At 38.0% G+C, this 22,467-nt stretch overlaps 1 protein-coding gene across 1 annotated transcript in view; it reads left to right on the top strand.

Moving 5' to 3' along the window:
• The window catches only part of MOXD1 (monooxygenase DBH like 1), a 104,305-nt gene that overhangs the window by 53,856 nt on the left and 27,982 nt on the right, over window positions 1-22,467 (top strand). Inside the window, exons 5-9 of the mRNA XM_053592533.1 lie at window positions 15,430-15,609; window positions 15,869-15,971; window positions 18,014-18,180; window positions 19,465-19,656; window positions 21,995-22,054. Of these exons, the coding sequence (XP_053448508.1) occupies window positions 15,430-15,609; window positions 15,869-15,971; window positions 18,014-18,180; window positions 19,465-19,656; window positions 21,995-22,054 (702 nt within the window). The remainder of the gene's footprint in view (window positions 1-15,429; window positions 15,610-15,868; window positions 15,972-18,013; window positions 18,181-19,464; window positions 19,657-21,994; window positions 22,055-22,467) is intronic.

Genomic DNA, 22,467 nt, shown 5'->3' with positions numbered 1-22,467 from the left:
TTCTTGCATGCTGTAGGGTCATAGTATGGGCATATGTTCTCATCGCCTTTGCTTCCATTTTTATCACTTTGATTTTAATTTAATATTTTTTTCTTTCACCTTTGTGAAGTTTCCCTTAATTTTTTTGCTGAGATTAGTCATACATTTTAAGGCATATTTATTGTCATTTTTGAGAATCTAGGTGTTTTTCAACGGAGGAGTGCTCAAAACATCTTGCCATCCTACTGAAGCTTAGCTTTAGTAGAAGGATAGATCCATTTTGGCAGATTTAGGTTATAGAAGATGGGAGTTCCTTGACCAAAGGCACAGACAAAAGATCTTCCTGTCTAGTGACACAGAGTATGGATAGTAGGATAGTATGGATAGTAGGCCAAGAAGTAAGTTTTTCTTGAGGAAGGGTGGAATTATTGGGTTTTCACTGGAGGAATGACGTGATTGTTATAGAGATTTTAGAATACAGATGATTAGAGCCAGGAGTGCAGTGTTACATTTTAGGGCAGTGGGGGAGTAAAGGCAGCCTCTACTGGAAAAGTGACCTTGGAAAAAAGAAGGAATGTGCACAAAGGTTGTTCTGAAGGTACAAGTTGAAAGACTTGGCAACTCATTTAATGTTAGGAGTTACGACTTCAGTAAAAATACAAAAAGAAATGCTGTTTTAGGGAGGAGTGAACATGATGAGGTCTTTTGTTGGAACCATTATCATGACTCGAGTTATCAGATTTTTTTTATTTCTCCCTTTATCTGACTCTCCAAAAAAGATTGACTACATTTCTAAAACTGTAAATTTATCTTTGAAAACCTATGCAGATTGTGAATTATGAAGTTTAGATTATGTGTGTGTGTGTGTTTTTCCTGTTGGGGAATTAGGGAATAAATCATCCATGCTTCTTATATGTTTTCTTCATAAATAGATCCATTTTTAATGCAGTTTCTCCTATGAAGACTTGAAAATATTTCAGCTCTGATAAACAGTATTAATTGCATGAAATATTTCTGGCTTAATTTTAAAAAGATTGTTGTCATGTTTAGGGAAAAAAAGCAGATCAGACCTGTTAAGACTAACGATTCCTGAGTTTGTCCTTGAGAACTTGGTCTGCGAGTTTGGCAAGTCAGTTTACCATTTGAGTATGGGATGAGAGCCCAGAAATGTGATGAATTAAGTGGGGGCAAAGATGAACAGAAAAGTAAAAATGACAAAATGCTGGCTTATTGTTATATGAATGGTGTTATATTATTTTCTTTCTATATTTTTTCAAATTCAATCAAATACAAGTGAACAAATAACCCCAAAGAGTAATATGGCTTTGTCTTGCTCTCAAGAAACCTACCTCTATAGGAGAAGACGTTATTTATTGAAATAGCTGGAAAGCAACAGGCAGTGTAACAGCTTTGAAAACATGAATTCAGTGTGGACCTGTTTACTAAGATATACAAAGTCTTCATGGAGTAGGGGTTATCCACTGAGAGTGGAGATTCACCCACAGACCTGGAGATCAGTGGTTAACTCAGCCATCGCCAGAGATGCAGTTCAGTCCATTGTTTTCCCTTCTTCATGGAAGTGTCCTATAAATGAGCGTTTCATTTTGGAAGCCTCATATTTAAACACATAGAGAATAAAGGAAAAGCAAAGAGCTAGAAGTAAAGAAGTCATTCTATATCCACGTATTTAACTTTCATGAAGCATAAAAGCTACACAGTATTTCTTAACTATGGTAATGATAAACCACAAATTCTGTGACAGGTATGTAGTCTTTTTTACATTTTTAATGATCTTTTTTCCAACTAAAGGACAATATTCTATAATGTAAATCAAATGAATTTTTGAAAGAGCACTGTAATATTCAAGTACAAAGTAATTTTGAGCTTTATTCCAGTTCCTTGTCTGCCCATACCTCCCTCCGTGTACCTCCATGGTAGCTTACACAGATAAGAAAGGTCGATAGCTCAATGACACATAGAATGAATATTGAGCCTGTCAGTCCTGGGTTCAAATTCAAGCCTGTTACCCAGAAGCTATAGGAATTTTTTTTAGTTTATTTAACTGTGCCTCAATATTCCTTTTTCTAAAATAAAGACAGTAAAACCACTCCTAGGGTTGTATAAAGATTACATATGTCAAATGTTCTCGGTAAACCTAAGTAATCACAAATGATAGCTATTATTGATATAATGACATCTTTTTTAATGGGATTTATCTTTTTATCTGACCATAAAGTTTTAGCTCCTTAACAATTGTGCCATGCTTATCTTCAGATTTTTTAGCCCTGGATACAGTTCCTGATAGTGCCTAGTAAATGTTGGATAAATGACTCAAATCTGAACTCAAGTCAATGATGGTGAGTTGTAAACAACATTCAAAAGAAGTTATTTTATCCCTGAGACAAATGAATTTTGAACGGTGGCACTGTGGATTATGTATCTAATGAATTTAAGGGCTGAACAAAACAGCTCCCTTGGGCTACCTGTAGACATTTTGTACATAGGCCAACATTCCAGTAACCTATGATTTGAAAACCCGCACTTATTATCAGTTCTAAAGCAACTTTATTTTGCATTATATCTTAGAGAAAAATACTTAAGAACAATTTCTCCTTTCATTACAGGATAAAATAGAACTTACTTTGCAGAAATTTTAAAAAGCATTACATTCTAGATCTTTGGAGGAAAGCCAACATAGAATTCTGCATGAGGCAGTGTTATTAATTTGTATTACCTACAATTAGATTTAATCTATAGACTATTTCTGAAGAAATAAAAAATGTCATTAATGTTATTTCCCTGATCCTAGAAGAAAAAAAATAGATGGCTCATTTATTAAATTTCTCCAGGAAATAAAATCCTTAAATTATGATGAATAAATGCTAAATGATATACTTCATTTAAAATTGCCAAAATTATTATGACAAATTATGTATCAACACAGGCCTAGAAGTTTCAGGATGTGAAAACATTTTTTTGAAGGAAGCTAGTTTTAATACATGCAGAACGAAATTGGTTATTTTTACATGTGAGTTTTACTGAACTAAATGAAAAACTAAATTGTTTTTCTTTCTTCTAATTTGGAGTTATGGCATTTTATCATGAGGATCATCCGTTAGTTATTAAGTCTGTCTTTTCATGGATAGTATTAATAGGCCTTGAAATCATAAAAAACACACACTCCCACAACAACACAACAAAAAACAGACCAGCAACTATAACTTCAAAGGAGACCTCAGAGCAAAAACGACACAGAAAAACAGAAAATGTTTGAAGCAGAACCAAGGCAAGGTCTTGGCAGCTTTGCTGGGATCTCATCATCAAGACATGTGACTGATTGGGGTGAAGTCACATGTACTGGCATCTGTCATATGAGCTATGAAGACTTGACAACAGATTTAGTTAAAAAAAAGCAAACAGGGGCGGCGCCTGTGGCTCAGCGGGTAGGGCGCCGGTCCCATATGCCGGAGGTGGCGGGTTCAAACCCAGCCCCGGCCAAATAAAAAAAAAAAAAAAAAGCAAACAGTTTTAGTTATTGTAAGGCCCTGAAAACTCAGAAGACACAATTGGGTTTTCTGAGGAAAGATATGTTGTTCTAGGAACCTAACTCCAAATCCATCCTAGTCAATTATTACTCTAAATACAAATTCCACTTAAAAAATTATAACAGTGGATAAATTATGTTGCACTGACAGTATTAGGAAAATAAATATTTTCAAAGGTTTTTGGAGACTCTATTATGTAATTATGATAGCACACCATAAACATTATACAAATATAATTTTCAAGGAAATACCATAGACAAATTACAGACGGGAACTAGGAGAACTGACATTTGATGAATGCTTTGTACTGACCCTGTACTGCATGGAATTTTCTCCTATAGTTTTCATGATCACCTTGGGAAAAAATAGACTCATACAGTTAATTAAGTTGTCATAAGCCATTCAATCATAAGCGATAAAACTAGAATTAAAAAAAACCGTAAAATTAATTTTTGCTTATTGTAAAAAGTTCAAATACAGAAGGTCATAAAGTGAAAAGCAAAATGTCCTAAATTCTACCATTGAAGTTCCACTTTGCATAGATCATCACTAATATTTTCTTGTATTTTTCTGAAATTTTCTATACATATGAAATTACCTACTCACATTTCTATTTCTATTTGTATTTTCATTCTTCTATTTGCAACTATATGATATATAGTTTTTCTTATTTTAATTTTAATTAAATTCAAATCGGAAGCAGCACTTAGCTCAGCAAATTTAATTATTGCATCATTCTGTCTCCCCTGTATTTCTGTGATGTGAAACTATGTTCCTGTAAGACGTTAACCATTTCTACAGTTTTCATCCTCCATAAAACATATTCATCCATGTGCATCTGTCCTCAGGGGACTAACAGAAATCCAGATATGCTCACCATTTTGACATTCTGCTGCATTGAAAAGGATGTTTTGAACAAAAAAAAATTGTTGGAAAAGTTCTATCACTTTTCTACAGTATATAAAAGCAAAATCGTATATCTCAGCTTTATATGAACTGCATGCATGCTTAACTCTACAAATTTCCAGAACCTAAAATGCAGTTTAACCTTCAAAAAATTAAATTTATCATTTAACTTGTAGAGATGTAAGTAATAGCATGTTAAAAGGTAACTTGCAAGATCAAGACTTCATGTTATATTTTCTTAATTATACACACCTGCACACACAAATAAGAAAAGCTTTATAAAAGTTGGGTCCATGTAATGAATTGGCAGAAAGTAGTAAAACAGTCAGTTGCTATCCCAACTAAGGAGAAAAATATATTCATGTGTGAAATAATTGCCTTCAAAAAATAATTATGTATGTGATAATTGGTAAAAAACTGAGTACAATGTTCAAGTAATGTTTATTACAAATTATGTGCTAGACACATCACACATTTTTCCTTTATTTTTTTATAATGAATTAAAAGTTGATCAGTATTTCTCTTTTATAAATAAAGAAACTGAATTTCAGTAGGGTTAAGTAATTTGCTTCAGGTTACAACAGCTAAAAGTGACAGATCTTGGATTCCAAACCAAGTCTATGGCTTCAAGCTACCACACAGTACTGCCTTCTGACAGAATTTCAGAGAAACAAGACAAACGTGTGCCAAAATAATCAGATGGCATCCAGGGAAAACAAAACCTTGGCTTTCAAAAATGAATAGGTTTTAAATAAGCAAAGTTGAATAATAGTGACTTACCGGACAGGAAAAAACAGCATGAATAATAAGAGTGAACCTGATATACAAAGGGAGAGGGTCTCTTCAGGAATTTATGCATATGGGCCTGTGAGGGTAACATGCAGCTGGTGACAGTGGTCCCTGAATGTCAGAAAAAGAAGTATTAGCTTTATGAGCTACAGGATGGGTGGGAGCTATTGTATATTATTGGTCAGATTAACAAGGTGAAAGGAATGATTTTGGAAGAGTATCTGGCTGAGATCTGGAGTATTATTCAGAAGGTAAGTTTCTAAACATCTGTCTTAGTCTTTTTATGTTGCATTATGTATAATGAAAGAAATCTATTTCTTATGGTTCTCAAGGCTGCAAAGTCCAAAATCAGGGCACCAGCCTCTGATGAAGGTTACTGTCTGCTTCCAAGATGTCTTTACATGATAGAAGGTGGAAGGGAAAGAGAATGAATCCATTCTATCAAGCTCTTTTTGAGAGACGGAATCTCACACATGAGGACTCCATTTTCATGGCTAATCACCTCTTAAAGTCCTCACCTTTTAATACTATCATATTGGTGATTACATTTCAACATATGAATTTTAGGGGACACATTCAGACCATAGGAACATCCAAGAATGTAAGTAGGTGGCTAGTGGGATAATTCACATGAGATAGATAAGAGATGTGGATTAAGATGATATTACTGAAAAGTAAATTGAAGAACATTTTGAAGATGGGAAAGAGGAAATAGGATGAGTCATATTGTTTTAGCATGTTTGAAATATTCAATGTTCTTTTGAAAAAAATTGGTTTTCAAATATATAATAGAATCAGGCTCAGCTCTTAGTTATTATTGTTTTGGTAACTCTTTTTTTTTTTTCTATGAGTCTGGATTAACAAAGCTCCCAACTTAATCCAGATTTGAGTAGGGACCTCAGCTTTTTTTCTGAAGAGGGAGAGGAAACAAGGGTGATTGAAGAAAATAATTGTCATTGACAATTACTATCAGCATCAAATCCATTCTTATTTCAACCATGTGTTGCTTGGATTTATTTGAAGCAAAACGCTTAGTGTAGAGGTTCATGATACAGAGGTATAGCTGCATTTTGAGTTCGCCCTTGATGTTGGATCATCTTTATCTTTGGGTGGTTTCTCTTATGATAGAGAAATGGCAGCACAATCTCTTGGGGTTCTACACATTCTTTCACATCCAGGGGAAAGAAGAGAATAGCTATTAGCCACCATGTCATCATGTAAAAGTCTACGGTTTCTATTTGATTGGACCAATTTCAGTTCATGTCTAGGATGTGATTACGTAATTAGAGTTAGGCCACTGAAGGGAGCTGTAGATTATTCTTAGCCAAGAATAATTCACTCAAATTCAGGATCCTGATAGGAAAAGTCTTCTGGAAGAATTGATACTAGAAAATACCCCCAAATTGTCATTCTCTGGCCTTTGCTTCCTACTGTTCTAGAATATGAATCTTATGATTATTAGATTCATGGTTGATTCATTCTTGTTTCCTCCCTTAACACCTATCAAAAAACATACAATAGACAGATAAAGGTGGACTTTTGGGGGGGGCTGTTGGGTTTGTTAAGTGGATGATTGAGTTAGAAACATCTCTTGAGAAAATATTTTAGCTCAAAGTGATAACAAACCTACATAAATACACCTGTCAATGTAAAGTTTCCTACATTTGGAGAAAAGAGATTGCATATTAGAAAAAAAGATCTTTGGATAACATACAGTCTCATACATATAAATAAGAAAATCAAATCCTTAACAAACTGAGATGATACAGAGAAATATATATTTCATGTGATTACAGATTTTGCCAACATTTTTTTGCCTGACTATTTGCAACATACAAGCCTTAAATTAGATTTCGAAATGTGGCAACTTGTGCATGAATTACTTGTATAGATTTATCCATTTTATTATGCGGGTACAATGTTAAAATTTATTTAAAAACTCAGAGTCTAACTTATAATAATAATGACACTAGTATTATTGTTTAAGCACCTACAATGTGCCTGTTGCTTTATATGTATCAGCCACTTAATTTTCAAGTAATCTTATAAGAAGCCTCATTATCCCTGATTTGCTGATAAAGAGACTGAGCTAAAGAGAAGTTAAATAGCTAGGAAACAAGAGTATAAAGTATTTAATAATAAAACAAGACTCAAATGCAAGAAAACGTGGTCCACAAAATGCCTTTCCATTATGTTACTTGTCTTAGATTGGGTTCCCAGATGTAGTCCCTTGGGACATGGATTTATGTGTAGTTGATTTATTAAGGAAGTGCAAGGAAAAAATATTAAGTGGGGGCTGGAGGGAAGAGTAAGGCTAGGTTATTAGAATCTGAGTAAGGGTGTGATTCACTTTCAGTCCTAACCTCAACCTAAACCCATGGAGCACGTGTCCCATCAGAGACAAGGTTGCTAGAAGTTACCCTTACCTTTCACCTGGCCCAGAGGAGTGTATGTTTTCCAGCATTTGCTCTCTGCAAGATCAGTCCTCTGAGGAAAGTCACAGGTACAAGTGGTTAGAAATGAGGCACCTAGAACAGAATCTGGCTGATGGGTGCACAGAAAAGGCACCTAAAGTGATCGTGGTAGAGCATTGACACGGCCCCATCTTCTACCTTCTAACACGTCTGTCAGTGTGGCAGCTGGGAGCACATTCCCGATCCAGACCACCAGAGTCAAACCTGGGCTCCAATAACTGGGAAGCTTTTTTAACTTATATGCGCTCTACTTTCTTTCTCTATAAACAGTGGAATAATTCCGTTAGCTAATCTCATAAGGTTGTTTTGAGGATTTTGTTAGTGTATATCCATCTAATCTGTATCCAGATGAGACCCGGATGGAAAAAACAACTAGTGTGGTGTAACTTAAACACGGCATGTTGCATAGCTGGTTAATGGTACAGACCTCTAAGAGACCACTACTTCTTGCTGGCCACATATGTGTTAATTTATAGTTTCATAGAGGTATAGATGATCTCTGGCTTATTGAATAATGCAATTAATTGAAAATTAATATGTGTGCTAACATAAGGCCGGAAGCTTACCTTAAAGTTTGTCAATAATCTACTAAATTCCAAAGGCAAGTATATACACAAAGCATGCTGTGTTATAAACTTTTTTAAAGGTAATTTTCTGTTTTGTTTGGTGTGTTTTATGATACATGAAGTGTTTGGCTAAACAATTCATTAAAGAATAAATGACAGTAAATCATAATATGTTACCTCTTTTAAGGGTACTTGCACATTCGTCAAGTAAAAAAGCCTTAATGCTAGAGCACGGCACCCGTGGCTCAAGGAGTGGGGCGCTGGCCCCATATATGGGAGGTGGTGGGTTCGAACCCAGCCCCGGCCAAAAACTGCAAAAAAAAAAGCCTTAATGCTAACTTCCTATGTGGAAATTCAGAAACCAGTGAACAAGGGAGAAACTCATTTGTATATATTAGAGGGGGTGCTTCCCACCTCACCCCAATATCACTCTTCAAGGACATTTACTGAAGTAACTTTGTTTTAAACATACCCATATCCAGCTAAGAATAATAAATATTCTGGCAGAGTAAAACAAAAGCAAAATAGTTTTATCTGACAAAATGTCCTAAAACAAAAAGACACTTTTCTGTAGCACATGCATGAATTCACATACGTGGTGATGAAGATGACACATACTTATATTTGACCCTCAGTCAGGACTTTTTGTTCGCAAGTAACAAGCTCAAGTTGAACTAGTTTTGAACTAGTTTTGGAAAAATGGAGGAACGTATGACTTATTAATTAAGAAGAAAGGGTTGACTAAATAAACCACAGAATGGCAGGGATACAACTGGATTAAAAAACAACTTAACTGAGGTACTCGCACTCGGGAAGCCTGTCTGGTCTTGTCTCCAGTACCTCTGTGTATGCTGACTTTACCTCTGCTCACTGTTGGCCAGCTTCTTCCATGTGCTGAGAAATTTCTTCCTCACAGTCTCCAATTCTTGAGAAAGATGGATTCTTTTTCACAGTTTGGAAGATTGCAAGATGGGCTGGGCACCCATCCTGAAAGGGCCAATTATGGCTGGCAGGGCAAGGTTCTATAAGAAGATGGTAGTTGCTGTGAGAATTCGGGATTGTAGAAAGCGGTGAATTATTTCCCAAGAGCCTCTTCTGTCTCATTTCTTTGTCTCTATCCCACTGACCTCTTATTGCCATCACCTCCTGGGCTTTTGCTGACACATTCATGCTGCAGGCCCTTGACACCGCATCAGCAATTCAGGCTTTGCTTTGAGCCCTGACCGTCTTCAGAGTGGAGAACATGCCAGTCCATGGCTCATTTTGGTTGCCTCTCAGAACTTGGATATATTGGTGGGATAAAGGAGTCTCCTCATCAGGGATGAGGAGATGAGGATGCAGCAGGAGGGGAGAGAGGGGGACAGACACCTCTGTCCCCCCACTGTCACATGAGCGTGTCAGCACGGTCCTATAATCACCCATCTCTGCTGCCAGTTCTGGCAGCCCACAGGTAGCGCATCGCCTTGGAGCTGGCTGACCTTTGGGTAACTCTTCTCAGAGACACATTATGGGCTTTTACGTGGGCAGCAGCCTGGCCTCGAGTGGGTAAGTACAGCAGGGTGCCAGGAACAAGAATGGGCAGGAAGAAAAGTGATGGGGATTTAGGAAATTTCCAGCCCATTAGAGATTCCAACTATCACCTCTCCCCTTTTGTTCTAACTTTTAATTTATTGAGTTGTGAATTGTTTCTGGAGAGCTGTGCTACACTCATCCTCTCATGTTTCAACAAGCAAGGAGCCACATCTTCAGTGTGTAGAATTGGAAGGATGAGTATGGGAAAATTGCCCACAAGAGCTCTAATAACCTCCCTGTGTTTCTCACATAGAGCTTCGTATATTAAGACAAGAAAGGTACTTCCTGCCTTTTTATTTCTAAATTAACAAATAAGCAAGGCACACATGTATTTAGCTACACGTAAACCTATTTAACCTCAGTCATATGAGGGAACCATCTGTTCGTGATGAGTCTGTGTCATAAACAATGCAGAGACAATAACACGCATGTATGAATGTATCATTCTTCAGATTTTTAGGTTAGGATAGAAAATTGAGGGTGTTGTAGCTTCCCGGGGCTGCTGTGATAACTGGGTAGTTTGAATCAGCAGACATTTGTTCTCTCACAGCTTTGGAGACCAGAATTCTGAAATTGAGGTGTGGATAGGGGCAGGCTCCCTACAAAACTTCTCAGGGAGAATCCTTCCTCACCTATTCCAGATTCTGGAGACTTCTGGTGTGCCTGGCTGTGCAGCATGACACCAGCCTCTGCCATCATCTTCACATGGCCATCTGCCTTCTGTGTGTCTCTGTGCCTGAATCTCTCTCTCCTTTCTTTTATAAAGACACTTGCCATTCGATTTAGGGCTCACCCTAATCCCATGTGAACACATCTCAATGAATTGCATCTGCAAAGACCCTATTTCCAAGCAAGGTCACATTCTGAGGTTCCAGATGGACATGAACTTTGAGGAACACTCTTCAATGTGGTACTAGAAAATTGTGCAAAACATAGATTTCTTTCAGCAAGCACTATTGGCTATTAGGTACTTGGGTATTTGAAGTCTGCAAAAACATTGGATTCTTAAGTTTGCCAATGCTCAATGGCTTTCCAAAAAAGTGCTTTCTGAACTGAATCCGTTTTCAGGGTAGGTGCTGCCGAAAGCAGTTTTGTCAAGGATTGTGCTCCTTCAAGAACAGAAGGATAACACACTGTTTCCCTAAGATTCTCTTGTCTTCTATTCTGAAATGGATTCTTGGTTCTAAGTTCTAAGCACTGCAGAACTTAGAATTTTTTTTTGTCACACCACAGGACTTAGTCCTTTGGTCTCCATGTCTCCTCCCACTTTATATGAATCAAGTTGACTAGAATCAGATGTCCCCAGTGTGGTTTTTTTGAATCATTTCATTACTTTGTACATTGTTTTAAGTGAAGATACAGAACAGGTTGCTGATATTTACGATTTTGCGTTCATGTTGGGTACTGTGCATCAAATTCCATCCTCATCTCTGCCCTTGTGCACCTACAGAGTGGATGGAAATTATTTCTTCTCTCACCAAAATAACCGAGTCATATGTCAAGAGCTGATTAGAGGGCATGCACAGATTGAGAAAGGTTTTGGAATAGCTACGTTAGGGAAAGGAGCAGAACACGAGGAGAATAAAAGAACACTTGATATGCTGAGGCAAATGTGTGAGTTATGAACTCTGAGGCCTGATATGAAAATATGTCTTCAGAGCCCTCAGTAGAGGATGAGAAATGGAAAATTACAGAGTGATCCACAGTTCTGAGCTTCTGGGTCAGGTGTGAGGGTGCTGGTGAGCGAATCTCGGCCTCCTGGGTGGAAAGGGTGGGTTGAGCGACTGGAATTATTGAAGGAGTTAACTGGGAAAGAAAGGCCCAGAAGGAGAATTTCAGAGGTAGTACAGTCGTGGGCAGTCGTGGGCACCCCAGTCATGGGGTGTGGTGACGGGAGGCAGTTGCTGAAGCAGGCTGTGGAGGTCACTGGAGCTGAGATAACTGAGAAGCTAAAGGCAAAAGAATTTAATGATTCAGCTTCACTGATGTTGGCTCCATTGAAAGGGTATTTTTTTGAGACAGAGCCTTACTCTGTCACCCTGGAGTTGAGTGCTGTGGTGTCATCATAGCTCACAGCAACCTCAAACTCTTGCACTCAGGTGATCATGCCTCAGCTTCCTTAGTAGCTGGGCCTACAGGCACCCACCACAATGGGTGGTGGGTTTTTTTTTTTTTTTTTTTTTTTTTTAGTAGAGACAAGGTCTCACTCTTGCTCTGGCTGGTCTTGAACTCCTGAGCTCAAGCAATCCACCCACATCCCACCTCTCAGAGTGCTGGGATTACAGGCATGAGACACCGTGCCTGGCCCATTTATTATATTTCAATAAGTAGTTACTAAGCATTCTGTGTATGGCAAGGCCGATGTTTGGCACATTTGACTTGGGTAAGGAGGCTAAGAAGAGATGAAGGGGCGGGAAAAGCAGTACTTGCAAAGGCTGGTTTTATGGTCAATGTTAATTTCCACCTTAGTTTTGATTATACTTTAGCAGCTGTTTGTTGTTGTTCTTTTATTTTTTCACTGCAAAGACATCTCAAGTGTACTCCAAAGCTCCAGGTGCTTGGTCTAACTGAAGGGACTGCTTTACTCTTAAAAAAAAAAAATCCTTTAAGTTGAAAACTTCCCCTCTCTTTTTCCTCTGTGCTCTGGTTCTGGCCTGCTCCTTACTATGCACCTCCGCTAACAACCTACAGCTGCCCAGCCCTTCTCGCCTGGCTTCTATTTCCATATGAAGGTAGGCATATGGGCTTCACATCTTTTCTGGGTCTGTAATATCCACCACCTTCGGTCCAAGGAGACAAGGATCAATGACGCGGTTTGATATGTCTGCACGTGGATCTGTTCCATGTTCTCATCTTGCCACTTCCTTCCATGTGCCCTGCTTTGTATTTCTTCACATGTGTATAAGCACACTACAAGCCATACTGTGTGAAATGTTCATTCTAGTCTCATAAACACCAGTATATCTATATCTGACCACTTCATATAGCCACGAGCTTCTTTAACAATTCCTATAATTTTCTGAGTAGAAGCAACTTTTGGCATTTCCACTTTGTGACAATAACATGTGTGATGTAACAAAAATAAGGGACACTTATTAACTGCCACTCCTTGCTGTACTGATTCATTACAGCCTTATTTTTATCAGAAGTATTTTATTTATTTATGATAATTTTTTTATTTCAGATTAAAAGGAGGGGACAAATAATTAGGTTGCCTTGCTTGGGTTTCTAAGGTAAAATTCAGCTTGTGGTTAAGCCCTTCATCCCGGGGTGTGCTGTATGCCCTTGTATGTGCATGTAAGGTGAGAGCTCACCTGTCCCCCTCCTCTTCTCCTTTGCCCTCGCCCTCCTTCCCTCTCACCCCACTTGTGTATACTTGTGTTTTTCTCTCGTGTGGGTGTGTAGTTGTTTTTCTATTGGTTTCATATTAGTATTGAGTACATTGGATACTTGCTTTTCCATTCTTGTGACACTTTACTAAGAAGAATATGTTTAACTCTATCCAAGTAAATACAAAAATATGTATAGTCTCTGTCTTTTCATGGCTGATACTCAGGCAAACGTGAGATTTTTGCTAAGTCAACTCATGCAAGAAAGCTGAGACTAGATGTAGAAACTAAATTCTAATAGAAATTCTGGGTTACACTTCTGTGCAGTCATTGTTTATTACACAACCATGCATGAACAATACTGCCATTTTCAAGAAAAATAGAAAAGTTTCTGCCTTCAGGGCTTACGACCTTTTAGAGATGAGACAAGTGCAGACAAAACCATGTGCAGTGTTATTTACATGACTATGATGTCAAAAATGTTTGTATGGTTTAGGTGTGGCATGACTCACTGTGTAACAGAAAAGAGAACTGGATTTAAAAGTTGGGATTCCTTGGCCACCCATTTAGACGTTTACCCACTACATACCCTTTTCCCATTTGGCTGCTTAGATTTTTCCCACAGAAAAGAGAAAAGTATGGGGGGAAAATGGGAAATGGAAAGCCCTAGGAGAAAATAGCTGTAAAAACTTTAACTAAATATGCATGTTTCGAGTAGAAAGCAAACAGGGGTTCCAAAATGCAGTGGCTACATTTGAGTAGTTAGGACTAAAAGTAGAGGAGTTAATGAACTCTAAGGCAGCTAAACTTGAAAATTAAGGAGCATACCATGTCTTCTTTATCAGTTGAAAGAAAGATTAAGGAACTTAATCTTTTTTGAAAAACAAAAAAGAACCTTGTTCCTGATGGCAACACGTAAAGCCCACCTAGACTTTAGTACAGGGGGGTACAGGGCTCCCATTTGTCTGGATTTAGGATCTCTGAGATGGTAGGATGTTCTTAGCTCATTCTGAGTTGGTTCTTAACTTCCTGGACTGAAGTGGGCCAGTGTTATGAAGGGAACTTACAGAATCCACATGGATCATGCTTTCCACATCAAGACCACCTTTACTGCCCATTTTATTTGAATAGCTTTCGAGTTTCTCTGTCCTAATTTAAGTGATATCACAGGAGCACATCACTAATTATCTTTTATTTTCTCTTCTAAATTGTAATAATAAAGTTGTTAGTAGGATTTTTTTTTGCTTTTTTTTTATTGTGTTTTCAATGGAGAAATACATCATCTGTTCACAAAATAGCTCTTGAAAAATACAAGGAGTACAGATACTATAAAACAAAGCAAACTCCAGTCATGAGACACTACATACATCATGCGAAAGCAACAGTCTGATCTCCAGGTTATGGAAACTAGAATTAAAAACTCACTACACAGAAAAGATCCAAGTTTCCAGCTTGGCAAAACTTGGGTGCAGTTACATGAAACGTTTAATAAACTGAATTGTCTTCCCCAAAGCGTAAACAAAATGACAAGACTAAATCCGTGCCTGATAATTTCGATCTAACTCTGAAGCCACACAAAACACACAGACACCTTGTACACTTCACCTGTTAGTATGACATGGCACAGAAAACTTAAATTTTGGTCCCATGGCTGAAACTTTAGGGTGACTAAAAGTAATGCCTGTTAGTAGGATTTGATCTTAATTGCTAAAATAAAATGTAGCCATTATTGAGCCCTGCTTCGTGTTCAGCACCATGTAGCTGGAAAGATGAATGAGACGTTGCCTCTCACCTCCAGTAGGTCTAAGCAAAGATATGATTTTAAGGGGGAAGAAAGGAATACTGAGAGACTTTGTTCCTGTAGCCTTGACTTCTTTTTTCTATGTGGAGAAATAAAAGTAAGAGGGAAGAAGAGCAAGGCAAGGTAAGCAAAGCCTGGAAGAGAACATGCAGATTTTCAAATAGTTGCCCTCCGGAATGGGCAACAGAGACAAAGTGAATTAAAAAACAAATGAAAAGAAAATTAGCAAAGTCCTGGGATTCTTGGAATAAATGGTCATCTTATCTTTGTTATTGACATTGTTATCATTATCATTACCATTGTTGTCATCTCTAGAACAAATTATACTCAGAGCGCATAACCTTTACATCATTGAGAAGAATATTCCTTTGAAAAACCAATAATCATTTATGTTATTTTCCTGCTTCTTGTGGGATGTGGCAGGGCGGTTTTATTTATTGCATCGTCCCTCTCATTATGTTCATGCAGATTGAGCCGGTGATACAGAGGGGCCACGAGAGTCTGGTCCACCACATCCTGCTCTATCAGTGCAGCAGCAACTTCAACGACAGCGTTCTAGACTCTGGCCATGAGTGCTACCACCCTAACATGCCCGATGCGTTCCTCACCTGTGAGACTGTGATTTTTGCCTGGGCCATTGGTGGAGAGGTGGGGCTAATAATTACGGAGATGTAACATAATTAGTTGGTCATGTTCTTCCCTACCAATGTGATTCTGACACTTAGAAGTAAAGATTTAGGTACTATTTTTGATATGAAGGTAGCTTATTTCTATTTCCATAGGAAAGGATTCTAGATGAATGGAGTTGGAGAAGTTCGAAATATCTTGACAGTGGTTGGGTTTTGAGTGGAGTAGAGCTCTCAGTGACTTTCCTATGATACAGTCTCATGGCATTTTCTACATTTAGGGTTTTTCCTATCCACCTCATGTTGGATTATCCCTTGGCACCCCGTTAGATCCACACTATGTGCTCTTGGAGGTCCATTACGACAATCCGACATACGAGGAAGGTGAGTTTATTCTTCATGCATTTTACCTGTGACTTTTAAAAAGTTTTATGACCCTCCTATTTAACTGAATTGAAACAAAAGAGCAGCCATTGTTAGAAATAATTAACCTATAATTTTTCATCCAAATTAGGATACTTTTTGAAGGGAAAGAGGGTACTATTCATAATGACACTGCAACAATAGGTATTCACCAGCATAAAACCAGGCAAATGAGCACACGCGTCACCAATCTTAAAAAAAACACTTGCATACTACCTAACAGAAGGTTAATCTCCTGGTAATTATGAAACATTTTCTTTCTAAATGCACATATGAAAAAGCTACCATTTACAACCCTAAAAATATTAAGCATTTACTTATGATAGGCAAGTCGTAAATATACTGAAGAAATACTTATTCAGCGACATTGTGTAATACGATATTGAACTGAAAAGGTGTTAAAGATATACATTTAATTTCTGAATTTACTTATATAATATCTCAAAGCTCCAAAATTAATAGATTTATTATGAAATTACCAACAGAACCAACTCCAAGGTATTACCTTTACATTCATTCGTGCAGTGATTCAGCCAATACCGAGCACCACTAAGTGCCAGACCTGAGCTTGACAATATAATGTGAGTGAAAAATAAAAACTGTTCCTACCATTATGGAAATTATATTCAGTGTGAGTAAAAAATAATCAAATAATCACACCATTAATATAAAATTATATAAATGTGCCAGTTGATCCAAAGGAGAGGAGCCTGACACTATAAGAGTATTTAACTGGTGACCTAATCTAGCCAGGGGTGTGTGGTGATAGGATGGTCTAGAAAAGTTTTCTTTTTTTCTTGAGACAGAGTCCCACTATGTCACCCTTGGTAGAGTGCCGTGGCATCACAACTCACAGCAACCACCAACACTTGGGTTTAAGGGATTCTTTTGTCTCAACCTCCCAAGTAGCTGGGACTACAGGCGCCCACCACAATGCCCGGCTATTTTTTATTGCAGTTGTCATTGTTGTTTTAGCTGGCCCTAGCTGGGTTCCAACCCACCAACTTCGGTGTATGTGGATGGCACTGTAACCACTGTGCTGTGGGCGGCGAGCCTAGAAAAGTTTTGATCAAGGAATAAAACTGTTCATATGGTGACTGGAGATGTTAATAGATTGGGTGTTCAGTGAAGAAAGACACTGATGAGCCTGGGGATGAAGACTGAACCAGACCATCTAAGGCCTCGTAGGCCATGTTAAGGATTTTTTTTTGTCTTCATCCTAAAGGCAAAGGGAAGCAATTGAAGAGTTTGATACAGTGGAGTCAAATACCAAAGTCAATTAATTTCATGGATTTATGCAGTGTTTGGGGTTCATACTCTCCCTCCTTATAATAAATATGTCATAGCAAGAAGTATGTCTTATTAAGAGAATGGTGACAGGCTATAAAGAAAGTTAATCTTCATTGGTTTTCTTCATCGACACATGGTTTCTAGACCAAGGGTGTTTTTACCTGTAGGTAAATGCTATTGAATTTCACCTCAAAACAATATAAAATAAAGCTTCTATTGAGTTATTCTATTTTATAATGAATGATTTTAGAATTTTCATTCTGCCTTCATGGTAAATACTTGTGAAATACAACAGCTGGAGAACACCTCTCCCGCGGTATACTGTGGGAGTCCACGAGGGTTGCAGGCAATGTGGCTACTTATCTTTTAATTCTTTCTGTGAAGCAGGACCTTGTCCTCTGCCTGCCCTACTGTCTGTTTATATTCCTTTGCCTTATCAGAGTTAAGCTTAAAGAAAATTAACAAACCCATTTCAACTGAATATGAACACTTTTTAAGAATCCAAACTCTAGCCGGGCGTTGTGGCGGGCGCCTGTAGTCCCAGCTGCTCAGGAGGCTGAGGCAAGAGAATCTCTTAAGCCCAAGAGTTGGAGGTTGCTGTGAGCTGTGTGAGGCCATGGCACTCTACCAAGGGCCATAAAGTGAGACTCTGTCTCTACAAAAAAAAAAAAAAAGAATCCAAACTCATTTTTAATTATATGCTTTTGTTCCAGGCTTAATAGATAATTCTGGGCTGAGGTTATTTCACACAACGGATATAAGGACATACGATGCTGGGGTGATTGAGGCTGGCCTCTGGGTTAGCCTCTTTCATACCATTCCCCCAGGGATGCCTGAGTTCCGGTCTGAGGGTCACTGCACTCTGGAATGCCTAGAAGAGGTATGAGGCATCTGAGTCACAGAACTGCATCAGGGCTCTTAGGCGACATGGTGTGAACCAGTCTGTGCTTGTTTATTATTGATCCTTTTCTTGTCAGTGCACTGGGAAACCCTTGCTGCAATTTTAGCAGGACATTTGACTGATTTTTTATTTATTTATTTTTTTATTGTTGGGGATTCATTGAGGGTACAAGAAACCAGGTTACACTGATTGCATTTGTTAGGCAAAGTCCCTCTTGCAATCATGTCTTGCTTGACTGATTTTTTAAACCACGAAGGCTGCAAGAGTAGAATTCTGAAGACATGATTACCTTGCAGGGGGGTTTCTACCCACTCCTACCTCATTTATTTGTTGTTATTGACATTTCACTTCATCTTTTGTAATTGCTACCTTTGTGTAGTTTCTTTTTCCTTTCTCTGCTTTACCTTTTATCCATCTCGTTCATTTTCATTTTTCTCTACTCTATAGTTTTCTTCCCTTCTTTCACCAAAGAGCAAGAACAACTAATATAAAAATATTAATACATATTGGATAAGAGAAAAGCAAGTGTAAGTATTTAATAATGAACATTTTCAGCTAGTCTTTTAATGAAAATATTTCGACATGGATTATATTCTTTACATATTAGAAGATACTGTGTTTATGGACAGCATGGCAGACTGGTGAAGTGGAAAGATTATGCTCTTTTGAGTTATTTAGACCATGATTCAAATTGCCATAGAATCATTTACTACCCTGTTTCCCCGAAAATAAGACAGTGTCTTATTTTAAGATGTGCTCCCAAAGATGCGCTAGGTCTTATTTTCAGGGGATGTCTTATCTTTCCTGTAAGTAGGTCTTATTTTAGGAGGATGTCTTATTTTCGGGGAAACAGGTAGCTGTAAGAACGTGGGTGACTCATTTAGCTCCATTGACTCACTTTGGCTTTCTTACCTAGAAAAGTGGGGGAAATTCCTTCTTTTGAGAGTTTGGATTTTCAGGTTACTGACATACTGGAATCTTTATGCCAGGAGTGTTGACTGCCTTTTTACTTTCTAAAAGGAGAAAAAATAAGACAGCACTTAGGATGGGACTGATAAGCATCCAGGCCCTTTCTTTTCTGCCAACAAACGTTGCTTCACAGAAAGAAAATGGAATAATCCAATTCAAAATGTTTGGCAGCTAAGCAATCACTTACATTGCTTCAGTTACCTTCTCAGTCGTCCCTCCGAGTGTGCTTGAAGGTGAAATGTCTGAACATGCACTTGTTTGGGCTAATCGGGTCTTCCTCGGCTTCCCCTGCAGGCTCTGAAAGCCGAGAAGCCCAGTGGAATCCACGTGTTTGCTGTTCTGCTCCACGCTCACCTGGCTGGCAGAGGCATCAGGCTGCGTCATTTTCGAAAAGGGAAGGAAATGAAATTACTTGCCTATGATGACAGTTTTGACTTCAATTTCCAGGAGTTTCAGTATCTAAAGGAAGAACAAACAATCTTACCAGTATGCGCATGTTTTCGTTCTTTTTCATTTAATATTGCGGAAGTCATGAGACGTGTCAGTGCTGAGTGTAGCACGGTTTCCACTGGTGAAGTGAATGGTTCCTCGTGTGTGTATTCTTAAAACCAACCATGAGAGTGTTGCACAACCCAGACGCAATGTCTTTGAACTGTCTTCCAAATTTGAAACTCATTTTCTTTATTATCGCCAGGGGCAATTCAAGTGGTTGATTCAGTAAATAAATAAGCCTCAAAAACAAAAAACTCAGCTTCTGAGCACTGAACATTACTCTGTTTTCTCTTGATGTTCCAGCTAGCAATCTTTTGGGTTACAATTCTGGTGAAGGTAAAATCAGAGCTTTCTTTATGCTATCTTGAAGAGACAGGATTTTTTTTTTACAAGTTTCATTTCAGTACAAATGAATAAAAGGATAATCCTCTCATTTAATAAAAGTATTTGGATGTAGTAGCTAATTATACCGTGCTGCGTGATCCAGCTTGAAACAATAGTTAAGGTGATGGTGAAGCTTAGAAGAGAATCTTACGCCTTACAATAATGAATCCTTTTAAAAAGTTTTTTTTTTTTTTTTTTTTTTTTTTAGATAGAATCTCACTCTGTTGCCCTGGGTACAATCACCACAGCTTACAGCAACCTCAAACTCTTGGGCTCAAGAACTCTTCTTTATTCAGCCTCCTGAGTAGCTGGGACTACAGGTGCCCACCACAGTACCTGGCTAGTTTTTCTGTTTTTAGTAGAGATGGGCCCCGCTTTTTTTTTGTTTTCTTTTTTGGGGGGTCCTGTTTTAACTCAGGCTGATCTCGAACTCCTGAGCTCAGGCAATCTACCTGCCTTGGCTCCCCAGTGTGCTAGGATTATAGGTGTGAGCTATCGTGCCCAGCTAATAAACTTTTATAATTCTTTGTTTTCTCATTTTTTTTTTTAGTCCATGATCATTAAGCTCAATAGTCACATGATTTCCCACTCATATTTTACTATTAAAAGTCAGATTCTTATGCTGTTTATGAAATGACAATAACAGCAATATCTTTTCTACATGACGGTGAGGACAGGATTTTTAGATAGGACGAACCATCAAAAGGCATAGCACAGTATGATGTAAAGAGACTGTTGAAAAGCACAAGGAAGTTATGAAGACAAGAGGGACGCTCTCTGCTCTAACGCCTAGCCCTTCAATCTGCAGCTTTGTCTCTGTATTTCTTACACAAATTATTTGCTTCGCTCTGAGACTAGAAAGATGAAGATTTAGAAACAGTGATCTTGTCAAAGTTCTTAAGGATTAGACTCTATTATGCCATCTTGGGGCTTTCCAAACAGTGTTATCTCAGAGCTTCCTAACTGTACTGTGCTTAGGGTATAAACGTGTTGAGATTCTGATCTCTGGGCCCTCTGGGGATTTGATCAAGGAGGACAAATCCAAGGGCTGCAGCCCCGGGATGACTGTCTGCTCTGGACCATGAGCAGTTTCATTCCTACCTAAGTTGGGAGCCATAAAAATACTATCATTTTTCACATGTACTGTAATGTTTAAAAGGTAGGAGAACACAAGAGAAATAAGTTACTATTAATTTGCCTCGAAACTCTGTTCTAAGGAAGTATAGACATAACTAAAGAGTTTTAAAGAAAATAATGTAAATGAGGAGGTCATTACAATAACTACTATCTATGGCTAACATTTATTAAGTATTTATTCTCTGCCAAGGACTGAACGTGCATTATGTTATTTAATCTCCTCTCAACAGCATTGTAAAAATAAGTGACTTTTTTTTTTTTTTTGAGACAGAATCTCACTATGTCACCCTCAGTAGAGGGCTGTGGCATCACAGCTCACAACAACCTCAAACTCTAGGGCTTAAGCGATTCTCTTGTCTCAGCCTTCTGACTAGCTGGGACTACAGGTGCCTGCCACAATGCCTGGCTATTTTTTTGTTGTAGTTGTCATTGTTGTTTGGCAGGCCCAGGCCAGGTTCGAACCCACCAGTGCCTGTGTATGTGGCTGGCGCCCTAGCTACAGGCGCCAAGCCATAAGTGGTACTTTTAATAATTTTTTTGATGAACAAATTGTGCCCAGTTTATTCAATTGCTTGAGGAGGGCATCCAGCTAGAATATTGTAGAATCTGGCCCAAACACTGGGAGGCTTATTTGTGTATTTGCTTATTTTACTGGCAAACCTAGAATTAAATAAATTGAAAGTCTTTTCCTGAATCAAATCTCTTGATGTATCCATTCATAGAACAAATATTAACTTTTGCCCTATAAATATATTCGACAAAAAGAATAGTATGAAGTATAAGTCTGAAAACCTTTACCTTTATCTTTTAGGGAGATAGCCTAATCACTGAGTGTCGCTACAACACAAAAGATAGAGCCGAGATGACTTGGGTAAGAGAACTTTTATTATTATTATTAGAGTTCATTTATGGACAGGGAGAAATAAACTTTATTTTAGAAGAAAAAGAGTAAAAATCATTTTCAGGGGGAAACAAAATTTCTGAGTCTTTAGTATTAGGTATCATAAAAATAAAATTAGGGCTGTTTAACTATTTTATCAGACTTCAAATTAACTAATAGTATCATAGTAATAGTTGCTATGACCTTTTAAAAATATCTGGTGAAGAAAAGCTAAAAGACTAAGATAGCTGTTCATGAACTAGTCGATGCATTAGTCATTAACTGCCTGAGTCTGGCTTAGATAAATACAAATTTCTCAAGGAAGAATGAACTGCATGACTTAGGGCCTCTGATTTAAAAAGAAATCTGGTCTCAACAGATTTATCGGGGAGTTCTAACAAGCA

The sequence above is a fragment of the Nycticebus coucang genome, chromosome 5 (genome assembly GCF_027406575.1).
Source record: "Nycticebus coucang isolate mNycCou1 chromosome 5, mNycCou1.pri, whole genome shotgun sequence".
NCBI lineage: Eukaryota > Metazoa > Chordata > Mammalia > Primates > Lorisidae > Nycticebus > Nycticebus coucang.
This window is presented reverse-complemented; position numbering and strand designations above follow the sequence as displayed.